Source organism: Chrysoperla carnea, chromosome 3, assembly GCF_905475395.1.
Source record: "Chrysoperla carnea chromosome 3, inChrCarn1.1, whole genome shotgun sequence".
Taxonomy (NCBI): Eukaryota; Metazoa; Arthropoda; class Insecta; order Neuroptera; family Chrysopidae; genus Chrysoperla; species Chrysoperla carnea.
The window spans coordinates 51,330,061-51,352,104 of NC_058339.1; the positions used below are offsets into that span (position 1 = coordinate 51,330,061).

Consider the following 22,044-nt stretch of genomic DNA (forward strand, 5'->3'; position numbering starts at 1 on the left):
AATGTTTTAATCATTTATGTATTAATATTACCTATATTTATAAATAAATCTTTAAAATCCAGGCTATATTATTACATTAATTTATACAAACATTGCCGGAAAACTCAAATTAATAATGTCATGAAACGATATACATTTTAAAATATATTTCTACTATGGATTAATGGTAAGGAATCTGGTAGTCTAAATTGGAACTACTGAAAAAGCATTCCATTTCATTCCAGAATATTTTTATTGGCCTTTAAAAATGGTAAGAACTAAGAACAAGTATTGTCGTCTGGAAGTGTGAGTTAGAACTACCGATATTGGGCCCACATTTTGTTTTAATTAGTATGAATTATTATCGCCAGTTGGCGAGTTACAACTCCCAGTTATCAATCGACGCTGAATACGGCAACATCCCTTGCTTTACAAAGCGTAAATTAAGATAGGAATAAGTATAAATAATCGATAAATATGTAATTCGAAGAATTAAAAAAACGTTTTTAGTTCATAGACAGACTTCAAAAAGTTTCCCTATCGAGTATTTGCTACTCGTTGTTTTTTTTATTTTACCTATATCTAATTTCAGCTCTATGATCGTTTTCATAAATTATTTATAAATATCGACATATCAAATCCGTAATTATTCACTTATTCGTTGATAGAACACTGTAATATAAGAAGATTTTAGTGATTATTTGACAGATAAATAAGTATTAAACTAAAAGCAATTAACGTAAAATCATAATTTATTTAATTACAATTAATATTCATAAAATGTAATATAAAAACAAGTGTTTATTCGTAATTAAAATGTAAAGTTAAAAATTATTTGTATCCTGAATTACAATCGGGTCGATAAATTGAGTTGCGCTCTCGACATCAACGACAAGCCTACGTTTATTTATAATTATAACCTAAATAAAACTCAATTTTCCTAGCTAATTATGTGTATACATATGTAAACAATTACCTTAAGATATTACAGTTTATTTACATTGAATTAATAATGTATAACGGAATTGGTTTACAAACACCCCGTGGTTCTGGTACAAATGGACATGTACAAAGAAACTGGGCACTGGTTCGTACGAGTAAGGATAAAGTGAAATATCGGACAGAGGAAGAAATTGCTGCTCTTGATGCTGTCGCAAATAAACAACCGAATCAAGAGATTCTTGATCATGAACGAAAACGTAAAGTTGAATTAAAATGTATTGAGTTTCAAGAAATTTTAGAAGAACAAGGGTAAGTAATTCATTTCGTATTTACTAGGTTGATTTAATTATTTTTAAGCACTACCAAACTTGTTTATTAAACTAAACTTTAAAACTCATGGATATTATGTAATAATTATCAATGTTTTTGGAGAGATTATGATTTTCACGGCTCCAAAATTTGAGCTTTTGACCCACTCCTACTTCTATATTTTCAATGTTTAGGGTTTTTGATTTAGTTACCTGGGTTTTTGAGATTTTGCTTCTTGCTCGTTGATTGTAAATCTCATTACATTAAAATCGCATCAAATCGCGGTATCAATGAAATGACAATCGATGCACATAAAATAGCTGAGGCTATACGTACGTAAGTGGGTCTCTAGCGTGAATATAATATTTCCCTTTCCTGTAATAGTGTCCCATTTTTTACCTCAAGGGCTAAAAGCTTCGGACCCCAACCAAGTCCACAAACTCAACCCAACCAACTCGTAATGGTAATAACCAGCTTGCAGTAAATTTAATAGTCACGCTAAAGTTTTCAGATAATTTATCTTAAAAAGTATTCACGCTGAAGACACGATTGTGTACGAATGTCTTATTGATTTTATAAGTAAAATGACAATTTCAATATAAATTCATGTTTAAAAATTTTGGATATTTCCATATAACATCATTTGGCTTAGATGAATAAAACGCTCTGCCTGGATAGCGAGAGACCCATTGTTCGAATTCCGGAGTGCAATGTAAATTTTTTTTCCTACATTATGCTAAATTTAATTTTGTTAATGGCTAGTCTTTACGCCATCAGTCGTTTACCCTACTACAATTTATTATTTTTGTCTATGTGTTGATAGAATTGCAGGGTTGCCTGTTCAATCATTAAATATGTAAATTGAACTAATGAGACATAATTTTAATTTATGTAAATCTTAATCTTTGAATAAATTATGCATCATTATCAATTTGTTTACAAATAAATAATACCAACCATTAACGTGTTACTACAATTGTTTGAAATTATAAACGTTTTTTTCAATTAAAATCAACACAATTTAAAAAAAATTTCACATTGTTTTTTTCCTGGTCTTATTTTATAAAAAATACCTCGTACAAGGAAGTAATATTCATTTTTTTTAATACCTTACATGTATATATGAAATATATATCCAGGTATACTAATTTTAGTCTCAAGTTTATAACGCTTAGAAATATTGATGATAATAATAAAATTTTAGTATAGGTGTTCATCGAATCACCTAATTAGTCCATTTCCGTTTCTCTGTCCGTCTATCCACCCGTGAACACGATAATTCAAAAACGAAAAGAGATACCAAGCTGAATTTTTATATCGTGCTCAGGGCGTAAAAAGTGAGTTTTTCGTAAATGTGCATCATAGGTCAATTGGGTCTTGGGTCTCTAGGTCCAATCTTATGAACCTTTTGAGATAGATCAAAAGTTTAAATGTAAAAAAATAAACAACTTTTGTTTGAAACATCCTTTCGTACACATTGTTAACCCGTGAGGGCGCACAATAGGACAAAACTCGGTGTCCATTTTCTCTAAAACTATAAAAGATAGGGAGTTGAAAATTTGCAGGTTGCTTCAACTTGTGGTCTTGTGAAACATTCTCGAACAACGAAAAAAAATCTAGAAAATACTTATGAAAATTTTCGAAAACCAAAACAAATTGGCCGCCATAATTGCATTAATTTTTTCAACCCTTCTAATTTATTAAAAATAATGCAAGCACTGACATTTAATATTTTCTATACAGGATTTTTCAACAATTAATTCAATCAATTGTTTGTTTTTACTTGTTTTAAATAAAGTATTCGTTTATTGTTTCCTAAAGTAGCTTTCCAGCCGAAACATATAATTTAAAATTAACGGAAATAGGTAAAAAATAATTTTCAGTGTTGTAAGAATCAACTAAAAATAAACAAATGTAACTTTTCCCCTCAATATTGCTTTTTTTTGTGTACTAAACTACGAAATATCACGTGCCCTTAAACTCCACTTGAAGGACAAAATTTTGTAGTTATAACTACGAATATAAATAAATAATAATATAGTCCTTCCAGTTGGATCATTTCAATAACCTATAAAGTCTACTTAATTCAAAATTTGTATTTATTAAAATCTGATAGAAGCGTTGCTTGTTATTTATACACAGGGTATAAAAATAAAAGCCATTTTTCAACATTTCAATAAGTTAAACTCGTAGACATTTCATAGATAAATATTGCTTACATAGTTACATTTTCTATACAATCACACTTGTCATTCATATGAAATGGTTGGTTCTCTATTACATATGTATATATCATTCAACATAATATTTTAAGCTTACAAATAAATATTCATTTTCATATGAAAAATAGGTCATACGTATTTTATAAAACTTTTCTTTAATATTTCCGTTCATAAGTAATTTTATATCTAAAATTACTCAAAATGTAGAAACAAGATATGAATATTAACTAACAAAAAGTTTTTATCAATTATTTTTAAAAACATCCTTCCTTGTGTAAAATGAACCATTTAACTTTACCAATATATGATGATGAATTTGTAATTACAGTACAGGGTGTGTTTTTATAAACTTAAGGGATGTTTACATTATCAAAGAAAGTTCTTTGTCGAATTAAATTGATGGAATTAGTACAATTTGAATAGCTATAGATGGCAGTATATTAAAAATATAAAATCAGTTGGTTTTCTAATCAAATATTGGATCAAACCACTCAATAATCGTCCAATTTGTTGATAACAAAATTTTAGCCTAAAGAAATTTAAAACGGCGCGGCGAGTATAAGTTCCAATTGGCTTTGAATCAAATATATGATCAAAACCATACAATAATCGTTAATTTTTTTGTCTTATATTTTCATCAAAATAACGCATTTTTTGGAAACGGTTAAGGAAAAAATGAGGCGAGGTTAAGGAAAAAATGTCAAAGGACAAAAAATGCTAAAAATAATTCAAAATATGAGATCCAGTAAAAGCCTGGTCTCGTAAAAGTCAGAGATGCACTTTTAATTTTCGACCTCCAAAGTCTTATTTATTCAATTATATATTCTACATACAGTGTTGCGAGATTATTTTGTTTAAAAAGTGGTAAATAGCACAAAAATAATACTTAAAATCGCTGAAATAATTTATTATTAAAATGAAAATATGCACCAAAGTGTGAAAAATGACGACTTTGCATGCATGCGTAAATTTATGCTACAATCTACTGAATGAATTGTAAAACTTTTTTCATAACTTTCAACAGGATGGCTCTTGATTTTGTACTAAAACTTCTCCTACTTATCCTGTAGTTTATTAGGCAATATCTCGAAAACTGTACATTAAATAAGCGTGTTTTTGCTTAAATAATTTTTATTCTTTTTATGATTTATTTGGATCCGGTAAATTGTGATTTAATCGATAAACTTTTGGATTTTCTACAGTAATTACTAACCAAAAGTTTTTAATTTACAGTTCATTTATGTATTAGAGTAATATTTTCTAAGAAATTAGTCTGTAATCGATTTGTACAATCGCTCCTCTTGTGAGATTTTTCACAATATCTCAGATAAATCGTGTAATCATCAAATGAAACCGCTTTTTAGGTCAAAATTAACTTATGTACTGAGTTTTATGGAAATTTGATAGAATTTTTTTTGTTTTTTTTGCTATTAGTACTCACCTCTGAAAAACCGCAAATAACTTTTTGCTTAGAGAAACTTTAATCTAAAGATTATAAAAAATTATGTTTATTTAACGGTTGGTCGAGTATTTTCTATAGAATTGCTCGATTTTTTATATAAAGTTCTTTATTTTCGAGAAATGAACCGTTTTCATAAAAATGTTATACTTCTTAGATTTCTGTAATTTTATTTCATCACACTCATGAGTATTTCAAATATCCAAAAAAATTGGACTTGCAGCCCAATATCCTCAATATCCATCATTCAAATAGCCTAATGATTCGATACACATCAAGTTTTTTATTTTTATTACATAAATATTTTATAGTATGTGACAATGTATTACTTATTTATACTTATAGGTATTCTAGATATTAAAATGTCATTTGATAAATATAAAAACAATCAATAGTCTAATCCACGTATGTAATTACAAAATAACGAACACACCTGGGCTATCTAGATAAAAAAAAATTATTGGAAAACATTGTTCCATCACCAAAATTGATCACTGATATTAACATATTTTTTTTATCAATCGAATGACTATACATTAAAATTAATGTAATCGATAAAGGGCGGTGTACTTTGTTAGGACTTTTAGTACGGAAAGAATTGAACATTATTTAGTTTTTTTTCCAAGTACTGTTTTATAATGTTAATCGAGAGAATAAAACCGAAAAAACAGTCCTACCCAGGAATTCACTCCACGCCAGTTGATTTTTATGGGAGTCGATAGAAAATGTTTGTATGAGTGTATTCAACAAAGTCTTATTTATGCGAACTAAAGTTTTTTTCGATTTACGCCCACAAAGTGGGACAGAAACACCCTATTTCCGGACACCATATTCTTTTTATTTAATATTTAAAAAAATTATTAGATTTTATATTTTGAACAATTACAGGCATTTTTTATCTTTGACATTTTTTTATTAACTTCACCGTTTTCGGGATATAAACATTTGGAAAGAAAATGTGTATTTTCGCCGAAAATCCTTTATTGAGGAAAATAAAGATTATTTTGTGGCTCTGGTTAAAAATTTGATTTGAGGTCTCGAAACATTTTCCACAAGCTCATAAAAATCTACTAGCGCAAAATCGATTCCTGGGTCAAATACCTTATTTCCTCCACTATATTTAATCTGCTTAAGTATATGCTTTTTGTATGTTATCTGCTTAGAAGGGAAAAGCTTTGGTAAAATGAAATAAATAAATAAATTAAAGGAAGTATTAAGGCCTCCATACATTACGTAGTCGATTCGCCAACATGCTTGCGACCATGTTGGTAGACAATGTTGGCTTTTAAATTTAATAAATCTGATATTTGTCTATCTCTTAAAAAATGGTTTTTCCCCAATTTTAGTAATACTGATTATAAATGGTCATTTTTATCCAAAACAATTCAAAAATCTTCTCCATTGACGAATGGTTTGTGATAATGCTTAAAATCCTGTTAAGAGCGATAGGAACTGTTTTAGACAATATCTCGAATCTATTAATCTTATAGACTAATAGAGGGTATTTTTGATTTTTTAAAGTCAAAATGACCTTACAAACAGAGTTTTATAGAAATCGGAAACAATCAAATTTTTTCGATTTTTTCAAAACGGTATTCATCTCATTGTGCAATGGACTGGATTTTTGTTTGTTTTTTGGAATGAGTTGACCTATTAAAGTTAATTTTATGAAAATCGAAAATAAAAAAAACTTCCATTTTAAAATAATACTTAAATCAAAGAAACAATCTTTCTTAAATAGATATTTTTTCTTACAAAACAAATATTCGATATAATTCTAAGACATGCTACATAGTTCGACAACATAACATTATGTTCGACTAAACTAAAATAATGATAAAACACAAACCTACAAACATCATTATGGACACGCAGCTGAGTCAGCCAGAGTGTAATAACTTTTTAACTATTCACGAATAGGGTTCATTTTAAATAGCAGTTACCTTTACATATATATAGGTCGATGGAGTTGCTTGACTGTTTTCAAATAAATAATTCTATGTCTTCGAGTTGGCTATCACATACCTACCTCATTGATAGATAGATACCTTATACAAAAATCAATTCATTATAATGTGGATCTTATCATTTGGTAAACATACACACATAATGACCCTTTATTAAAGGGTTAATAATTAGATATTGATTATATTATTTCGAATGACATTACTGTGTTACCATGTATTGTCTTCATTTCTAGTCCCTTGTTGCCCGTTCTAGGTAATCTATTAAAATATTTTAGAAAAACTACACACCTCAAAAACTTTACATTTATTTCATAGCGAATTCATTTTTATAAACAGTACAAAAAAACATGACGATTATTAAAATCATGTTCACAATCAAATTATTATTTATTAACAAATTTTTTTGAGGTAAATTTAATATGATTTATTATTATTTTGTTATGTGCAGATATCCACAAGAAACAATCACAGCTAAAGTTGAAAATTATCGTACTATGCTGATGGGACATGGAGCTAAGCCGGATGTACCACGAGATCAATGGGGTAGAGTTGCGTAAGTAATTTTCATACCAATTATTAAGTATTTAAAAAAATAGAGACCATTTTATATAGAGACTATTTTAACAATTGTAGCCCCTGCGTCGGGGGCTACAATTGTACATGCACACGGCATGTCCTTTTATTTGATACCCCACTTGGATATGTTTGAAAATATTTCATTATTCATTCTCACTTCCAACCATTTGTGATTCCAAGATTGAATGCAGGCCCGAGATTTCCGAAATCGATGGTTCGATTCCCGCGTGATTGAGAATTATTTGTTTACATTGGGTAATGCTGCTCTAAAATTTGGCAGCGTTACCCGGCTCTACGATTGTTAAAGATTGTTCAGATATATTATTTAAATATCAAAATAAGCAAACGCTTGTTGGCCAGCTTACTAAAAATGGATAAACGTATGTAATAACTACTTATCATTATACATTGAACAATTTATTGATAGGCAAATTCTTATATAAGAAAAATCTCGGTAGTGAAGCGTTTTATTTCATGGGGTTCGGGAAATTTTATAATACCCCTAAGCTATAAATGAACAAACGTTTCAGCTTCATATACGATACTCAATGATCCACCATCTTCAAAATTCAATTTTTTCAGTCTGAGAATTATCGTCTCACTTTCTTTTAAAGCAATTTAAAAGTAAAAATTTAGTCAAGGAATTTTTAATTATTCAACTGGAAAAGTCAAGTAATTTTATTTTGGAAAAACAATGGCTGCCAAAAAGTAAAACTTGGAACGAATGGTTGATTTTATCAAACACCGTGTAAAATCATACCACGTAGAAAAATTGTAAAAAAACTTTATCAAAGTTGCTATATCAGGTTAGAGTGGCTGTCCACTCTATAAATTATAAATTCAAAGTTGCTAAGACGTAAATTTTTTTTATTAAAAATTGCAAATATCTGGGCAATGATTTTATCAAAAAATCATAATGGTTTTGTTAAAAAATAAAATATTTTCAATTGAAGAAATTTTAATAAAATAAAAAAGCTTTTTTTTGATTTCTCAAGAAAGTTGGATTGACAAGTTTTGGATTTAATTTAAAAATATTTTCAATTTGATGCATAAAAGGAAATAAAAAGAGAAAAATAAATGTTTTTCCAAAAAAAGGGTGTGTTTGTAAAAAAGTATTTTCATTAATCATTCTCTATAAATAATTATTTTTTCAAAAATAAAACAAAATAAAAAAAGTATTTTTAGGAGGAAATACTTAATGTAAATGATATTCAAAAGAGGTTTGGCGGGTTGCGGTGATTACTTATTTCCCTTATTATAAAATACACTAAGCTTGAGCTTAGTTCACCACTCACCTACCACCGTTTAATCGATTCTTGCCTATGACGCGGCATTTGGTTACCCTACCACTTTTCACCATACATATACACACATATGTACAACAATGTATTTCACCCCCTGTAATTTAATGTCTAGTGAATAAAACCAGTGTCGTGCATATTTATTTATTCATAAAATTTTTTGTAGGGGTTGAAATATCTTAATTATGAAATACAATTAGTAAACACTTTCAACAACAAAATATATAAATTATCGAATTTTTCAAGAAAACAAACTATTCAATAAAGTTTCAACCGACCACATTTTGGATAATTTTTTACTTTGGAGGAGTGCTTGGCACTCTTTTCTCATTTTGCAAATTTTGCAACTGCATATTTATAAATTGTTTTTGTGTTCTCTCTTTTTAAAAGACTCGTCATTGAGCGTGACTAATTTTCGCATGAAAAATTTACCCGTTTAAAAAATACTCCTGAACGTCAAAGTACAGGTTGTTGGTGGGTAACCCGTTAGGATATTGTTTAAACTAATTATTTTCAAACAAATAAATAATATTGATCGAATCGCTCCAGAAATCTGATCTGAAATTTTATCATATAAATGGGGTCAAAATTAACAAAAAATGTTCTTAAACATTTTTCTCTAAACCCTCACGTTTTTGAGTAAAAAATTCGAAAATTTGAAAAACGTCATTTTTACGATTTTCATGCCCCAAAAAGTGTATGAAAAAATCAGATTTTTAATATGTGTTTATTTGTAGTGTAAAGCTTCCTCAACAATAGTGCACGCGCGAAAAACCACATAAAAAACAATTTTCTGTTCTATACATGCTAGAATTAACAAAAATTTTGAAAAATTTCATTTTCCACAGCACAATCTCTCGATAAAACGGAAAAACCTTTTTTTCGATTATATATTCGATATTACGACAGCTTTTTGTTTTAATAAGAAGTTTTAAACGTTCATATTTTGCGTACTTCTAAAGATTTTCAAAAACCAATTTCACTTTTCTGTCCATGCAATAAGAATACTTCACCTGGAGGTATAAACAAAATTTAGTCATTATCCCTATTGTAACATTATAAATCATTAATAGCAAAACATAAAAATTCTTACAAAGTTTAATAAGTAATTTCTTTTTTAATTTTATTAAATAATTATAATTTCAAGTTGTTTATTTACCTTTCTCTCTAAAACTCTTCACTTTTTGTTTTACTCATTAATAAACTTGATATTTAGGATACCAAAACCATATTAAATATCGAATTTTTTTCTCATTCAACTAAAAATGGTGTTAAGACACGTTCGGGCACATCAAAACATTTGCATTCGCTAATAATGATTTGCGTACGTTATTCTAAATTTATGAGGGTTCGGTGAAAAATATAAATCAATAATATTTCAAAATAATAACTATTTTGTTTTACATTTCCAAATACTACTTCCCTTTTATAAAATACTTTATTGCATGCAATAGTTTCTATCACGTAATAAAAGTTGCAACATTTTTTTTTTTTTTTTTGCATACAAACTTTATTACTACAAGAAATTCACGGTTTTGACCATCACTATGGTCATATTTTCCCCTCATTTGATGCTTTTTATTAGAATAGGTTTTTTGTTTTTCCATGTTAATGGAAACATATATACAAACACGGGAAAGGGGGCTAATTAGTTGACACAGCCAAAAGGCTCTTAAAAAATGGCCAAAAATTGATATTTCGGTACAAGCGATTGAAAAAGCGGCTGGGTTGCCATCTCAAAAGACTTTTAAAATACATAAGTCTTAATTTTCGAAGAAAATATGACTAAAAATTATTGTTAATTTGATAGTTATTTATTCTATAGGCATATTCCACGGCATGACTCATATTTACGAAGGTAATCTATAAGGTTTTCTAATAGTTTAGAAAAATTAAATAATTTAAATTTTAATAATCACATACTGTACCACCACTGAATTAGATAAAAGATGCTGGGGCAGTATCTAAAAATTGGAAAACGCATGCGTTTAAATCTCTCTAAAATAGGATGTAAATGTTGATTGTTCATTGTTGTAGAATTTCCTTTAATATATTTTTTAAATATACACCCATTTTCTTTTTAAATGTATTATAAATAATAAAAATTATGTGTTTTCCAAAATATTTATAAAATAAAAATAATAAATTATCACAAATATTAAAATTATATTCTAAATAATAAAAATGTTTCCCATTAAAATATATGTAAAATATTTATTGCTAGTGATAGAAAATGTAAGATGAAAAATATTACGATACGCACAGTGATTGCTAGAAAAGTATTTAAAGGAATGTGATATGTGAAAATCCTTTAAATAAACATATTCAAAATCAAATATGTCTTCCTATGTAGAAAATATCTAAATATTTGATATTACACTTTTTGAAACTAAGTCTTCCATTTTTATATACATAAAAAAAAAATTATTGTTAAAAAATGTTATATCGTGGTACAAATCAGCGGACAAGAAATACAGTCGAAGAACGTATAAGTTTTGAACGATTATGGCGGGGTGCCATGCAAGCACTTGGCGAAGGTCGTCATCATTTACGCCCCATACGATCAACACATCATATATCGCCCGATCAATATTTAGTAACATCACGCACAATTCCACCGCCGACGGCTGCAACTCCATGTTGTTGTCATTGCGAATGTTTATTTTCGCGAGCTGCTGTAGCCGCTTCGGCTGATTATATTAAGAGTACAAATGAAACTAATCCACAATGTTTAAATGTTAAGTTATATAATGTTGAGCACAATAAGCGGTTACCGCAACGTAGTCAAGCTTTACGTTCTGTAGTCAGGTTAGTAGCTACCACACACAAAAAATAAAATAATGTAAAAGGCCTTTCCCTCTGCACCCAAGATGGTTTATTAAATACAATTGAATAATGATTCTATTTCTGTGATGGAAAATGAAACTTAAATTTCTACAAAGCCCTCCTCTTAATCAAAATGACAATCTATTTACCCACCCACCCTGCACAATGACAGAGAGATACTGGCACATGGGATAACGTTTGAAACTTCAAGTTAAATCGGGAAACACGAAATTTCTAAATGCAATATTTATAAACCTTAATTAACCAAAACTTCTTTATAATCGTTTTAAAGGTCTAGCACATTTGCCAGCCAGACTGTGATCTGAGCCTTGTTTAAAATTCGGACAATTTGTTTATGTGATCGTAGAAATGTTTTCGATTAAATTAGCTATTTGTTCTACCTTTTGCTTTATGAATAACAAGAAATAAAAAATATAAACAAAAAAACGGTCTCTATTTTGTAATCTGAATGTATATTTTAAGAACAGAATGTTAATAAAACATTCCTTTTTTAGTGTTACAGAAACTCATCAAGTTGCCGAGGCACAGCAAGAGAAAAATGCAAAATTACGTGAAGCATTTGGTATATCAGAATATTTTGTTGAAGGTTCTAGTTTAGATCCGACACGACAGGCAAAAGAAGAACTTGCTCGATCAGCGGCAATCGGAGCAACAGTTGGCGCATCACCGTCAGCAACACCAGCTAAAAAATATGATTTGGTTCGTACACCGAGCCCAGAAAAGGAAAATCGTGATCGTAAAAAGAAAAAAACTCGTGAACGTGATAGGTAAATATACATTTTTCAAAATATAATTTTCATTTAACAGACTTTCTTACGCAAATGTTTCAATATAAGCAAGTAATATTTTTTAAACTGCCTGTGCTTCCGAAACGTATTCATGATAGATTAAACCACTAATAAGAATAAAATAAGGAAAGGAATATCTAACACTTGAATATTAAATGACTTTATCGTGTTTTTTTCCGCTTCTCGAATGCTTTGTAACCTTTTCTAACATTGTTGAGAGTGATGGACACACGAAGTGTCTTATTTCACAAAATTTGAGGCAAAATCTTCTTGCTCCAGTCATTTCGTTCCTTATAAAAATCGTGATTCGCACTACGGAAGTGCGCTCATTTTAGGTATAAAAATTAAAGAAAAAGCTCTAGATGAAAAAAAAACTTTTATTATTATCACAGGCTTTTCAAATTATAAATTTTAGATACTTTTTTGACTGAATGCATATTTCATGTGAATCTTTTTATTTTCTGTTATAGCTCGTCAAGTGATGAACCAAAAAAGGAGAAAAAGAAAAAATCCAAAAAATATAAACGAGATAGGTATGATAAATTAATGAATCCATATTTCTATAATTTCTAATTGATTATTTTATTAGTAGTAAAATATTTATAATTAAATTGGGGTGTGAAATCAAATTTAAAAAAACCGCGCACTTTCTTTCTTTAAAAGTAAACAACACACAAAAATACACTTTAGGTGGTTTTTTTCAATTTATCTTTAAATAAAAAACTTTTTATTTAAAAAAATCTACAAAACAACAACAAAAATTTAAAAAAAAAAGATTTAAAATCACACTAATTGTCTAATATTTTTTTAAGTACTTCCTTAATGAGGGCTGATCAGGTAAATATTTGTTAATTTTTTTAAACACAAAAGATTATTTAACTTTTGTACGAATATTAAATAACATTTCATACAAGTTTTTTTGTACACTAAATATTAAATTGTACAATTAAAATGTTTTGCCTGGCTCTCAACCATACTTCTACGTGATATTGGCTTCGGATCATTTAAAAGGTGCGTTTTCAGTTACAGTGAGAGATTTTTTTTTATCTGTTCATATAATTTTTTTATTTTAATTTATTTTTTTATTATTTGTAATTGTTTTTAGAGCACTATATAAATATATTTATATATATATTATATATTGATGTGACTGTGAAATTTTATGTTTTTTCCAATTTTTTTAGTGATGCAACAAATAAATAGTGTGGAACAGTAAAAAGTTTAAATTTTCAACATAAAAAACACTTAATTTTATATATTTTTTAAACAATATGATATTTTATCTCAAGCCATCTTGGCATTTAATCCCTTCAATATATCAACTAGATGAGTAAATAAAACTTACCGAAAAATTTTAAATTATACATTTATAATGAAATTGTTATCTCTCATTTAAAAGTTTAAGAAGTTTCACAAAGTTTTAAATAGAGGTACCGATATTTTCTACAGACGTCGTAGGTGAAGTAAAACGTATGTAGCCTTTCCACCAGAATTTTAAAGCGACTAAACCCAAATTTTGAAACCCTAGCATTCTACATCTGACATCCGTAACATGACGAAGTTTCGAAAAATCGAAATTATTAAGTTATGACTACCATTACTCTTCTAAACCGCGTCCTAACTAGCCTTGAGCGAAATCCTAGCGATAAAAGGAAACTATTAGTTATTATTACAGTCATTCCTTTATTTGAAACATCGTGGATTTCATACTCCCATGTCAACGAATCTGCTGCTTTGTCCGTCTTTACATCAAAATGGGTCAGATATTCAGATTGATCTGACTGTGTTATGAAATACTAGATGAGCCAGTTTCCCGAAATATCTCAGCAGCTAGCAATAGTTCTTCCATGATATTTATGCAACTCAATACAATGTTTTATATATATCTATCTGTCAACGTAAGATTGTAATTTCTGTCAGATTGTAAACTGGCTACAAAAAAACGACTCCAACTAGCGCTAACTCAACACTTATAAACGAAAATCAACTAATTTCGTTACGGTTAGTTGATTTGGGTCGAGTACGAACGGTGACATATCGAAAAATGTTTAGATAAATATTTTAACAAAAAGATGAAGTTATTAAAATATTTATGTATTTTTAGCTTTTTATTAAAATTTTTAATGCATTCATTGACACCATCTTCATAATTTATGGTCGATATTATTTTCTCTTGTGCCATTATATCGATAAATTGATAATTAAAGAACACCATCGTTTAATTATGAGTATCTACAAATCCTGGAATTTAATTTGCCTTTGAAAAGATATGCACGGTACATTATAGTGAACTTTTTATGCGTCAAAGTTATCTTCTAATCTTCATCCTCACAAATGTGTAATATATTTTACAAACTTATTTTAATTTTTCAGGTTTAATCCACCAAAATAAACTTCAGTTTACAATATTTTTCTGGAACTTTATCAGTGATCCACAATTATAATAAACTCCATGCAAAATATCAATGCCAATACCGAATTCACCTCACTCCCTGTGAGCTCATGATGGTGTATATGATTTATAGAAATATCTCTTTAAAATTGGTTCTTCCCATTTAGAAAATTTCAATTAATTATGTTATATTCCAATATACAAGAAATGTAAATCTTAGCTTCTAATACATTGGGTATGAAAAATATCATATTGTGAACCGAAGCATAATTATTTTTATTGTAAATCTTTATGCTGTTCCATTCTAATCAATAATTTAGGGATTACAAAGCAAAATTTTATTACTAAATGAATATTTAAAAAAGAAAATCAAAACTACTTATTAACACAAAAATGGTTAATTTTATTTTGTTAATCATCACACATAATCTCGCGCTTTTTCTGTTTTTGGCATTTGAGATCAATTTATAACGAAATTTATTTATAAAAAAAATCATATTTTACGCCAAATTACAGAAGAAACGTCTTGTTTTACGTTATATTAAATTTTTTTTAATATAATGTAATAATTTATTTATAATAAATGCTATAAATATTTAATTGAAATTTTAAAATATATTTTCTGAAATATTTTTGAACATTTAGTAAATTGTGAAAATCAAATTTTGTTATCAGATCTGGTAAAAAGAAAAAATCAAAACGAAAACGTCGTCATTCAACAGATTCATCCGATTCAGATAATTCAGATAGTAGCGATTCAGAAGATAGTAACAGTTCGAGCAGTGAAGATGAGAAACGGAAAAAACGTAAAGGAAAAGATAAAAAGCATGAGGTATGTATTATATTCTTAAAAGTTGTTTAGCGAAATATCGATGATAAACAACAACTTTGTTCTTGAAAATCATTAATTTATCAATTTGAATATAAATAATCGAAAATGCATATATTCACATAGTTTATTTTAGAAAGTGATTGAGTAACCTTTATCAATTTGAATTTTAAACTTAATAGAATTTATTTGGATTTTTTTTATTTAGAAAAAAAGTTCAAGTTCGAAGAAAAAACGACACACAAGTGTCAGTTCCAGAGATAGTTCAGTTGGAAAAACGCCAACTAAAAAAGCTCGCTTAAATTCAAATTCTAGTAAAGACCTAAAATCTAAAGATGTTGACAATTCAAACGTGAAAAATGGTAAGGACAAAAATGAAAAAGATAAACATGCCTCTAAGGATAAACATAAATCAAAACATGAAAGTCCCGATCGAAGTTTCAAAAAGAATAAAGAAAATTCACGTGATGATCGAAAATATCCGGAGAAAAATTCTAGGCAAAGTCGATCACCAAGACGGAATAATCGAGACAATAAAGATTATAACAATCGATATTATAACGATAATCGTAGATATCAAAAATATGATCGTTCTCCATCAAACAAAACATCCTCACGGTCACATCGCCGATCGCCAGACTATAACAGACGACGAAGACGTTCTACTAGCCGAGGAAAATCTGTAGAAAAATTTAATCGTGATAATCGTGAACGATCTAGATCACCACAAAGATCAAAGAAAAATGTTCCAAATTCGTCATATAAGTCGAAAAATCATTTAGATGTCTCACCGAATTCACGACGAAGACAAAGATCAGATTCACGAAAACAACACTATTTACCTTCACCGAGAAATAGATCGAAAACACCAATCAAAGACAGTAAAAGCAATTCAAAAAATACGTCACGACAATCAAACGATAAAGCGTATGATAACAATCACTCTGTAAAGGATTCAAAACCACGAAAATCTAGAAGTGTTTCTGCGTCACCAAAACATAAACGATCATACTCACCAGAAAATAAGATTGAGAAAAAGCGTTCTCTATCCCCAGTACCGAAAAAAGCACATCACCATCGGTCTTCACCAAAACCGTCGACCCGACGATCATCAAGTCGGAGTAGATCTCCCCCACTGACTGATAAAATGTATTCTCGAAATTCATCAGAGAAACGTGATAAAAAATCTACCACACATTCAAAGAAACGTCGAAGTGCCAGTACCGAATCAAAAAGTGATAAAAAGAAATCTGATAAAATCGAGAGTGACAAATCTAGATCCCGTTCAAAGTCAAAACCAAATCGAACTATTCAAACACCAGTTGTTCGTTTAACTCTATCAAGTGATGAAGCTGATTCAGACGTTGGCACCGATTTTAAAATTGATGAGGAACACGAGCACGAATTACGTACTCTAAATATACTTAAAACAGATTTAGCTGCAAAAGCTAAAGAAGCTATTGAAAAGAAACTACCAAAACGGGCAGTTCCAGAAACCTCACATAGAGGTAATAGTAATCAGAACTCGTCACATGAGGATGATAGTCCCGAAGAAAAATTACCACCGAAAAAGAATAGTGAACAAATTCTGAAAACATTGACAAAAATAGAAAATGAATTATCAAAAAGGGCAGCTGCAGCCGCTGTTAAAAAGGATATATCTCCTCGCAATCGTATTCAAATCTCGATCGATAAAGATAAGGTAGTGGCACCTTTTAAAAAAATTGATGATTTAGTGATCAAACCATTACCTGTGGCAAATGATAAAAAAGATATTTCGCTAGATTCAATACAAATACCAGAAAGCAAACCAGTGGTAGCTGCAAAAGAAGAAAAACCTTTTTCAGATAAAGATAAAAAAATCAATCAAGAATCACCGAAAAATATAAAAAGTAAATCTAGAACTGTTTCAAGATCCCCATCTAAAGAAAAAATTTCTCCGGAGAAAATTGAACGTAAATCACGTAGTTCATCTAGATCCTCTGCCAGCTCACGACATTCACATTCTTCACGATCAAGTACTTCACGTTCTCGTAGTCGTTCGATATCAAGAACACGAACACATAGTCGATCTGCTTCTAGAAGTCGTTCACGAAGTGCATCTTCCTCAAGTGGAGATGATTCAGCGAGTAGCCGTAGTGATTCTCCTGAGCATAGTCGAACATCTCGATCACGTTCTCCATCAATACCACGTCGATATGGATCACCAAGTTTTCTTGATCGACGTCGTATTACCAGGTAAGACGAAAATATTTCATTTCAAATTAGTTTCCCTCGAAATCTTTATTTTTGTTTATTTTATTTTTTTGTTTATGTTTTTGATATTTCCTTTACAGAAAATCCCGTTCCCGCTCGTAGGATTTTGAAGTGTGCAGATTAATTTAATTTATTTTTTATTTTTCAAATCAGACAAATCGTTATTCGAATTTTCGAATAGAATTATTTTTCAAATATTTCAATAACGAATTGCCTTATTTTTAAGCTTAATCATTGTAAACTGCTTCAAATGTAGACGATTATTTTTATTTACATTCAACAATTATTAAAGTATGTCTTTATGTGAACACATTTTTTATGTTTAGTTGTAAACAACCTAAACACACATCCTGATAGATTAAGAGTCGCTGATTTAATGATATTTCGAGAAGTTTTGTATTTTGTAGAGACATTCTGCTATCATTTGCTGTAAAAAGAAACAAAAACTTTGCCCATATCGGTGGTTCATTAACGCCAATTTGATCAATCATTTAATCATTATTGTACATCCAAAGAAGCATTTCGAGTTTTGGATACGGTTATAAAAAATATACTATCTAAGCCAAACATACTGGATAGATCAGGAGATCGAATTTGATGTTTAAAGTTAATTTAAATTTACGTGGCTTATATCTCGTCTATCAAAGGCTCTCAAGAATTTAGCCGCTATGTTTTACCTATCCTAAACATTACTTACCTCCCAAATTTAATCAAGTTGAAATATTTTCTGACGTCTAATTTACTGAATGATGAACTATTTTCTAAATAATCTCCGAATTTCCAACAGAATATCCCTACACAGTACGAAATTTAATTAAATGTTCTTAAACGTAATTTCAACTAAATAGATTACGAATATGTTTTCAAAACAATAATTTTACCACATACATTTGCGGAATTTTAGGGTCGTTATAATATCTAATTAAATTGAAAATATAAACATGAACTATTTATTTCATTTTGATACCGAAAAAAAATGGCTTCAACCGAATAGCCAAGCATTTTTGTACTAATTCTTTTCATTCATAATGGTATTAAAATTACTGTTTTGAAAAACAATTTTTTCCTTTACGTAGAAATATTCAAAATAAATGAAGCACATTATTGTAAAATTTTATTTTGTTTTTATAGAAATTATTTATTTCTTAGCATGATGATATTATTATTTGTAAAATTATAAATTTTTGTTATATTAATTTTTTCTCCGTACGCATGGTTTATTTTATTTGATTCAATTTTTCTTTGTTTTATTATTTCTTATGTATATTTTACAGAGAAACGAAGATTTTTTTTTAAATGTGCCATATGCAAGTAGCATTTTTTTTATTTCTCTTCAAGTGTGTATATTTTTTAATAACTAGAAATAAAAATTTATTTAATTAATGTTCCATTTTGATTTTGCAAAAATGGAGTTCGTATGAGATCATCTCAGAGCCTTTTTGTCAGCGGTGTTCTTAGAAACCATTTGTCTTTGATAGTTAAAATTTGACAAAGTTAAATATGTTTTAAACATTCCAAAATGAAAAATTTTACAATATAAAAAAAATCATTTCTCTTTGATAGTTAAAATTTGACAAAGTTAGGTATGTTTTACACATTACAAAATGTAAAAAATCAAAATCGGTTTCCCCTTTAGGAGCACTTCAACGCCACAGTTAAACAGAAACTCATAGTCAAATTTATAGCACCTCTCTTTTTTGCAAGGGGGTTAAGAATGATTGTTTATTCAATATTTGGGGGATGGATTAATTTACAACATTAGTAAGGTTTCATTTGAAACATTTTGTCTAAGCCCACCACAACGCTAAGTAACGTCTCCCCCGAGTTCTTTTATTTCTAGTTAGGATTTTAATTTTTAAGTTTCAGTTAAAAGTATAATTAAATTAGCTACGTTTAGTTTAATAATTTCAGAGGTAAGTATTTTTAATTGAATATTCATCTTAACAAATTCGAATTTGAATCATTTCTTATTATAAGTTAACACATTTTCATCTTCTTGCATGGTTTTATATATTCATCTTGACGATTAATCTCTTAATTCTGATCAGAAATTAATTCGAGTTTGTTTTTTGCATCCAAAATAATATGAGTAATATATTGGGAAGTTTTTTACTATATAAATTAACTCGAGATGATCTTTAGTTTATAAACAAAAAATTAACCTAATATAAAATGAGTCACAGCCACAACAATGTCATTTAAATTTAAAATGAAATAATATTAAAAATTTTTGTTTAGAAAGTCTTGAACTACAAAAAGAAAATCCAACATATTATCATAACAATTTGTTTAAATTTTTATTAATATTACTAAAAATACTAACCACCGTGATTTATATTAATCTGATCAAACTTTAACTAATAAAATAATTTTCGTAGTGCTCGGAAACGTCCAATACCTTACCATAGACCAACACCTTCATCACCGTCGTCTATGAGTAGTTACAGCAGTCGAGAGAGCAGTAGCCCATGGTTTTCACGGCGAAGTCGTACTGCATCTCCAATAACACACACAGTATCATCACGATCACCGACAGAAACACCAGATTACAGTCGATGACAAATTTTTAAGCAATTCAAATGCTTGAAAAAAAATGATAATTTTTAGTAAATTTGTTAGATATGTTTTAAACATTTCAAAATGAAAAATTTTAAAACGACATTTTTGTCGTTTTATTTTTCAATCTTGTTATGTACAAATTGGTGCAATTTTTTGAACATTTTAAATGTTTTTTATTTTATTATACCAAAAAATCATTTCTTTTTAAGAAATGTAAAAATAGTAGAATTAATTTTGTTAATTTTTGAAGGTTTAGTCACACGCTAGTCTTGATCTGAAAATTTCAAATTTCACATATATGACCGATTTTATTGCAGTAATATTCTGCAAAAATGTACACGACTTTGTTTCAGATTTTAAGCATGGGACAAAGAAAGTATCTGTGATGACTTGATACGATCGTCGCTGAGAAAATCATTTTAAAAATAAATATGATGAAAGAGTTTTAATTACTCTAAAAGTGTTTGTATTGTTTGGGACGGCGAACATAATTTTAAACAAACGGAACTTTTCCAATCACACAGTAATTCATAATTCTATTTAATAAAAAATTCTCTTCGACGTCCTACATGTATTAAGAGAAGCATAGCATCTCTAAAACACTTCGATTTTTTATCAATTTGAAGAGATCTTAACAGATATGTGATGTTTATTCCTGAAAAATGTAATCATTACATTCCATTTGAAGTAGCGAATCGAGCCCAGGTGCCAGAGCCCTCTAGATATCTAGTCTAGGGCGTAACCAACTCCGCCACTCCTATTCTATGTGAGTGGCACCAATTATATGTAATCTCTTTAAGTCTTTATTCTATTTGTATGTTTTGTATACAGAGCAAACGCTTTGCACTATTATACAAGTCATAAAAATTACATATTTTTATTTATTGTGACTTACAAGGTACACAACAATTTGAAATAAATGTAAAAAGTTTAGTTTCATAATAAAAATATGTAATTACTTTCCATGTTTATACAAATCATGCTAGCCGATTGATTCCGCAGGAAAAAATTCTATGAAATGGCCCTCGAAATTCAACATTCATATCCGAAGTCATTTCCGAAGCGCATATCCGATATCAAATCATATCCGAAGCGCAGATCGTTACGGATTTTACAGTTGACTTTTCACATTTTATCATGTCCACAAAAATTAACCGCTTCATAGCTGTTATCAATTAGAACATTGGTCAAAATAGGCTAGATATTTACGTCAAGTATAAACACGTAATACGTTCGTGAAATATTTGTAACTAGCGTGTAACTATAAACAGCGTAATTTTTATTTTGATATTTTAAAAATTTGCATCATACTTGAACAAGTTGTGATGAGTTTAATTCTTAATGATTTTAAGATTAATGTTAATATTACAATCTTATTAAAAAAAAAAAAAACAATTTTTAACTTATTCTAGTCAAAAATAATTATCTAGTCAAATTTTTTCTAAATAGGTTTTACTGTACCGGTTATAATACTCACAATTCATATTTTTTAAATTTATTTTAATATACTCTTTTATTTATTAAAAAAAAATGTTCATCACAGAACAGAGAAGAGGGTTTTCCCATTCCACATTACCTCTGAGATTATACCCAAAAAAAATTTTCTGTTTTGTAAAAA

General features: G+C 28.7%; 1 protein-coding gene across 3 annotated transcripts; it reads left to right on the plus strand.

Annotated features, from left to right (window-relative positions):
* Positions 1-639: 639 nt before the first annotated feature.
* On the plus strand, positions 640-20,454 carry LOC123294786 (serine/arginine repetitive matrix protein 2). 3 transcript variants are annotated; one of them, XM_044875931.1, is made up of 7 exons: positions 640-1,230; positions 7,327-7,431; positions 12,097-12,369; positions 12,861-12,923; positions 15,458-15,614; positions 15,820-17,849; positions 20,246-20,454. In XM_044875931.1, exons 1-7 carry the CDS (start codon positions 992-994, stop codon positions 20,424-20,426), a joined length of 3,048 nt encoding a protein of 1,015 aa, XP_044731866.1. In that variant the 5' UTR covers positions 640-991; the 3' UTR covers positions 20,427-20,454. The 3 variants fall into 3 exon arrangements, with proteins under 3 accessions (XP_044731866.1, XP_044731865.1, XP_044731867.1); XM_044875930.1 differs by lacking the exons at positions 640-1,230; positions 7,327-7,431 and adding an exon at positions 11,130-11,563; XM_044875932.1 differs by lacking the exons at positions 640-1,230; positions 7,327-7,431; positions 20,246-20,454 and adding exons at positions 11,134-11,563; positions 17,948-18,179.
* Positions 20,455-22,044: the final 1,590 nt, after the last annotated feature.

Bases quoted from the DNA above. Each gene is read 5' to 3' on its own strand.
- LOC123294786 (XM_044875930.1), top strand. From the start codon at position 11,193: ATGTTATATCGTGGTACAAATCAGCGGACAAGAAATACAGTCGAAGAA. The intron at 11,564-12,096 runs GTTAGTAGCTAC...TTCCTTTTTTAG, and splicing joins GCTTTACGTTCTGTAGTCAG to TGTTACAGAAACTCATCAAG. The intron at 15,615-15,819 runs GTATGTATTATA...TTTTTTATTTAG, and splicing joins GAAAAGATAAAAAGCATGAG to AAAAAAAGTTCAAGTTCGAA.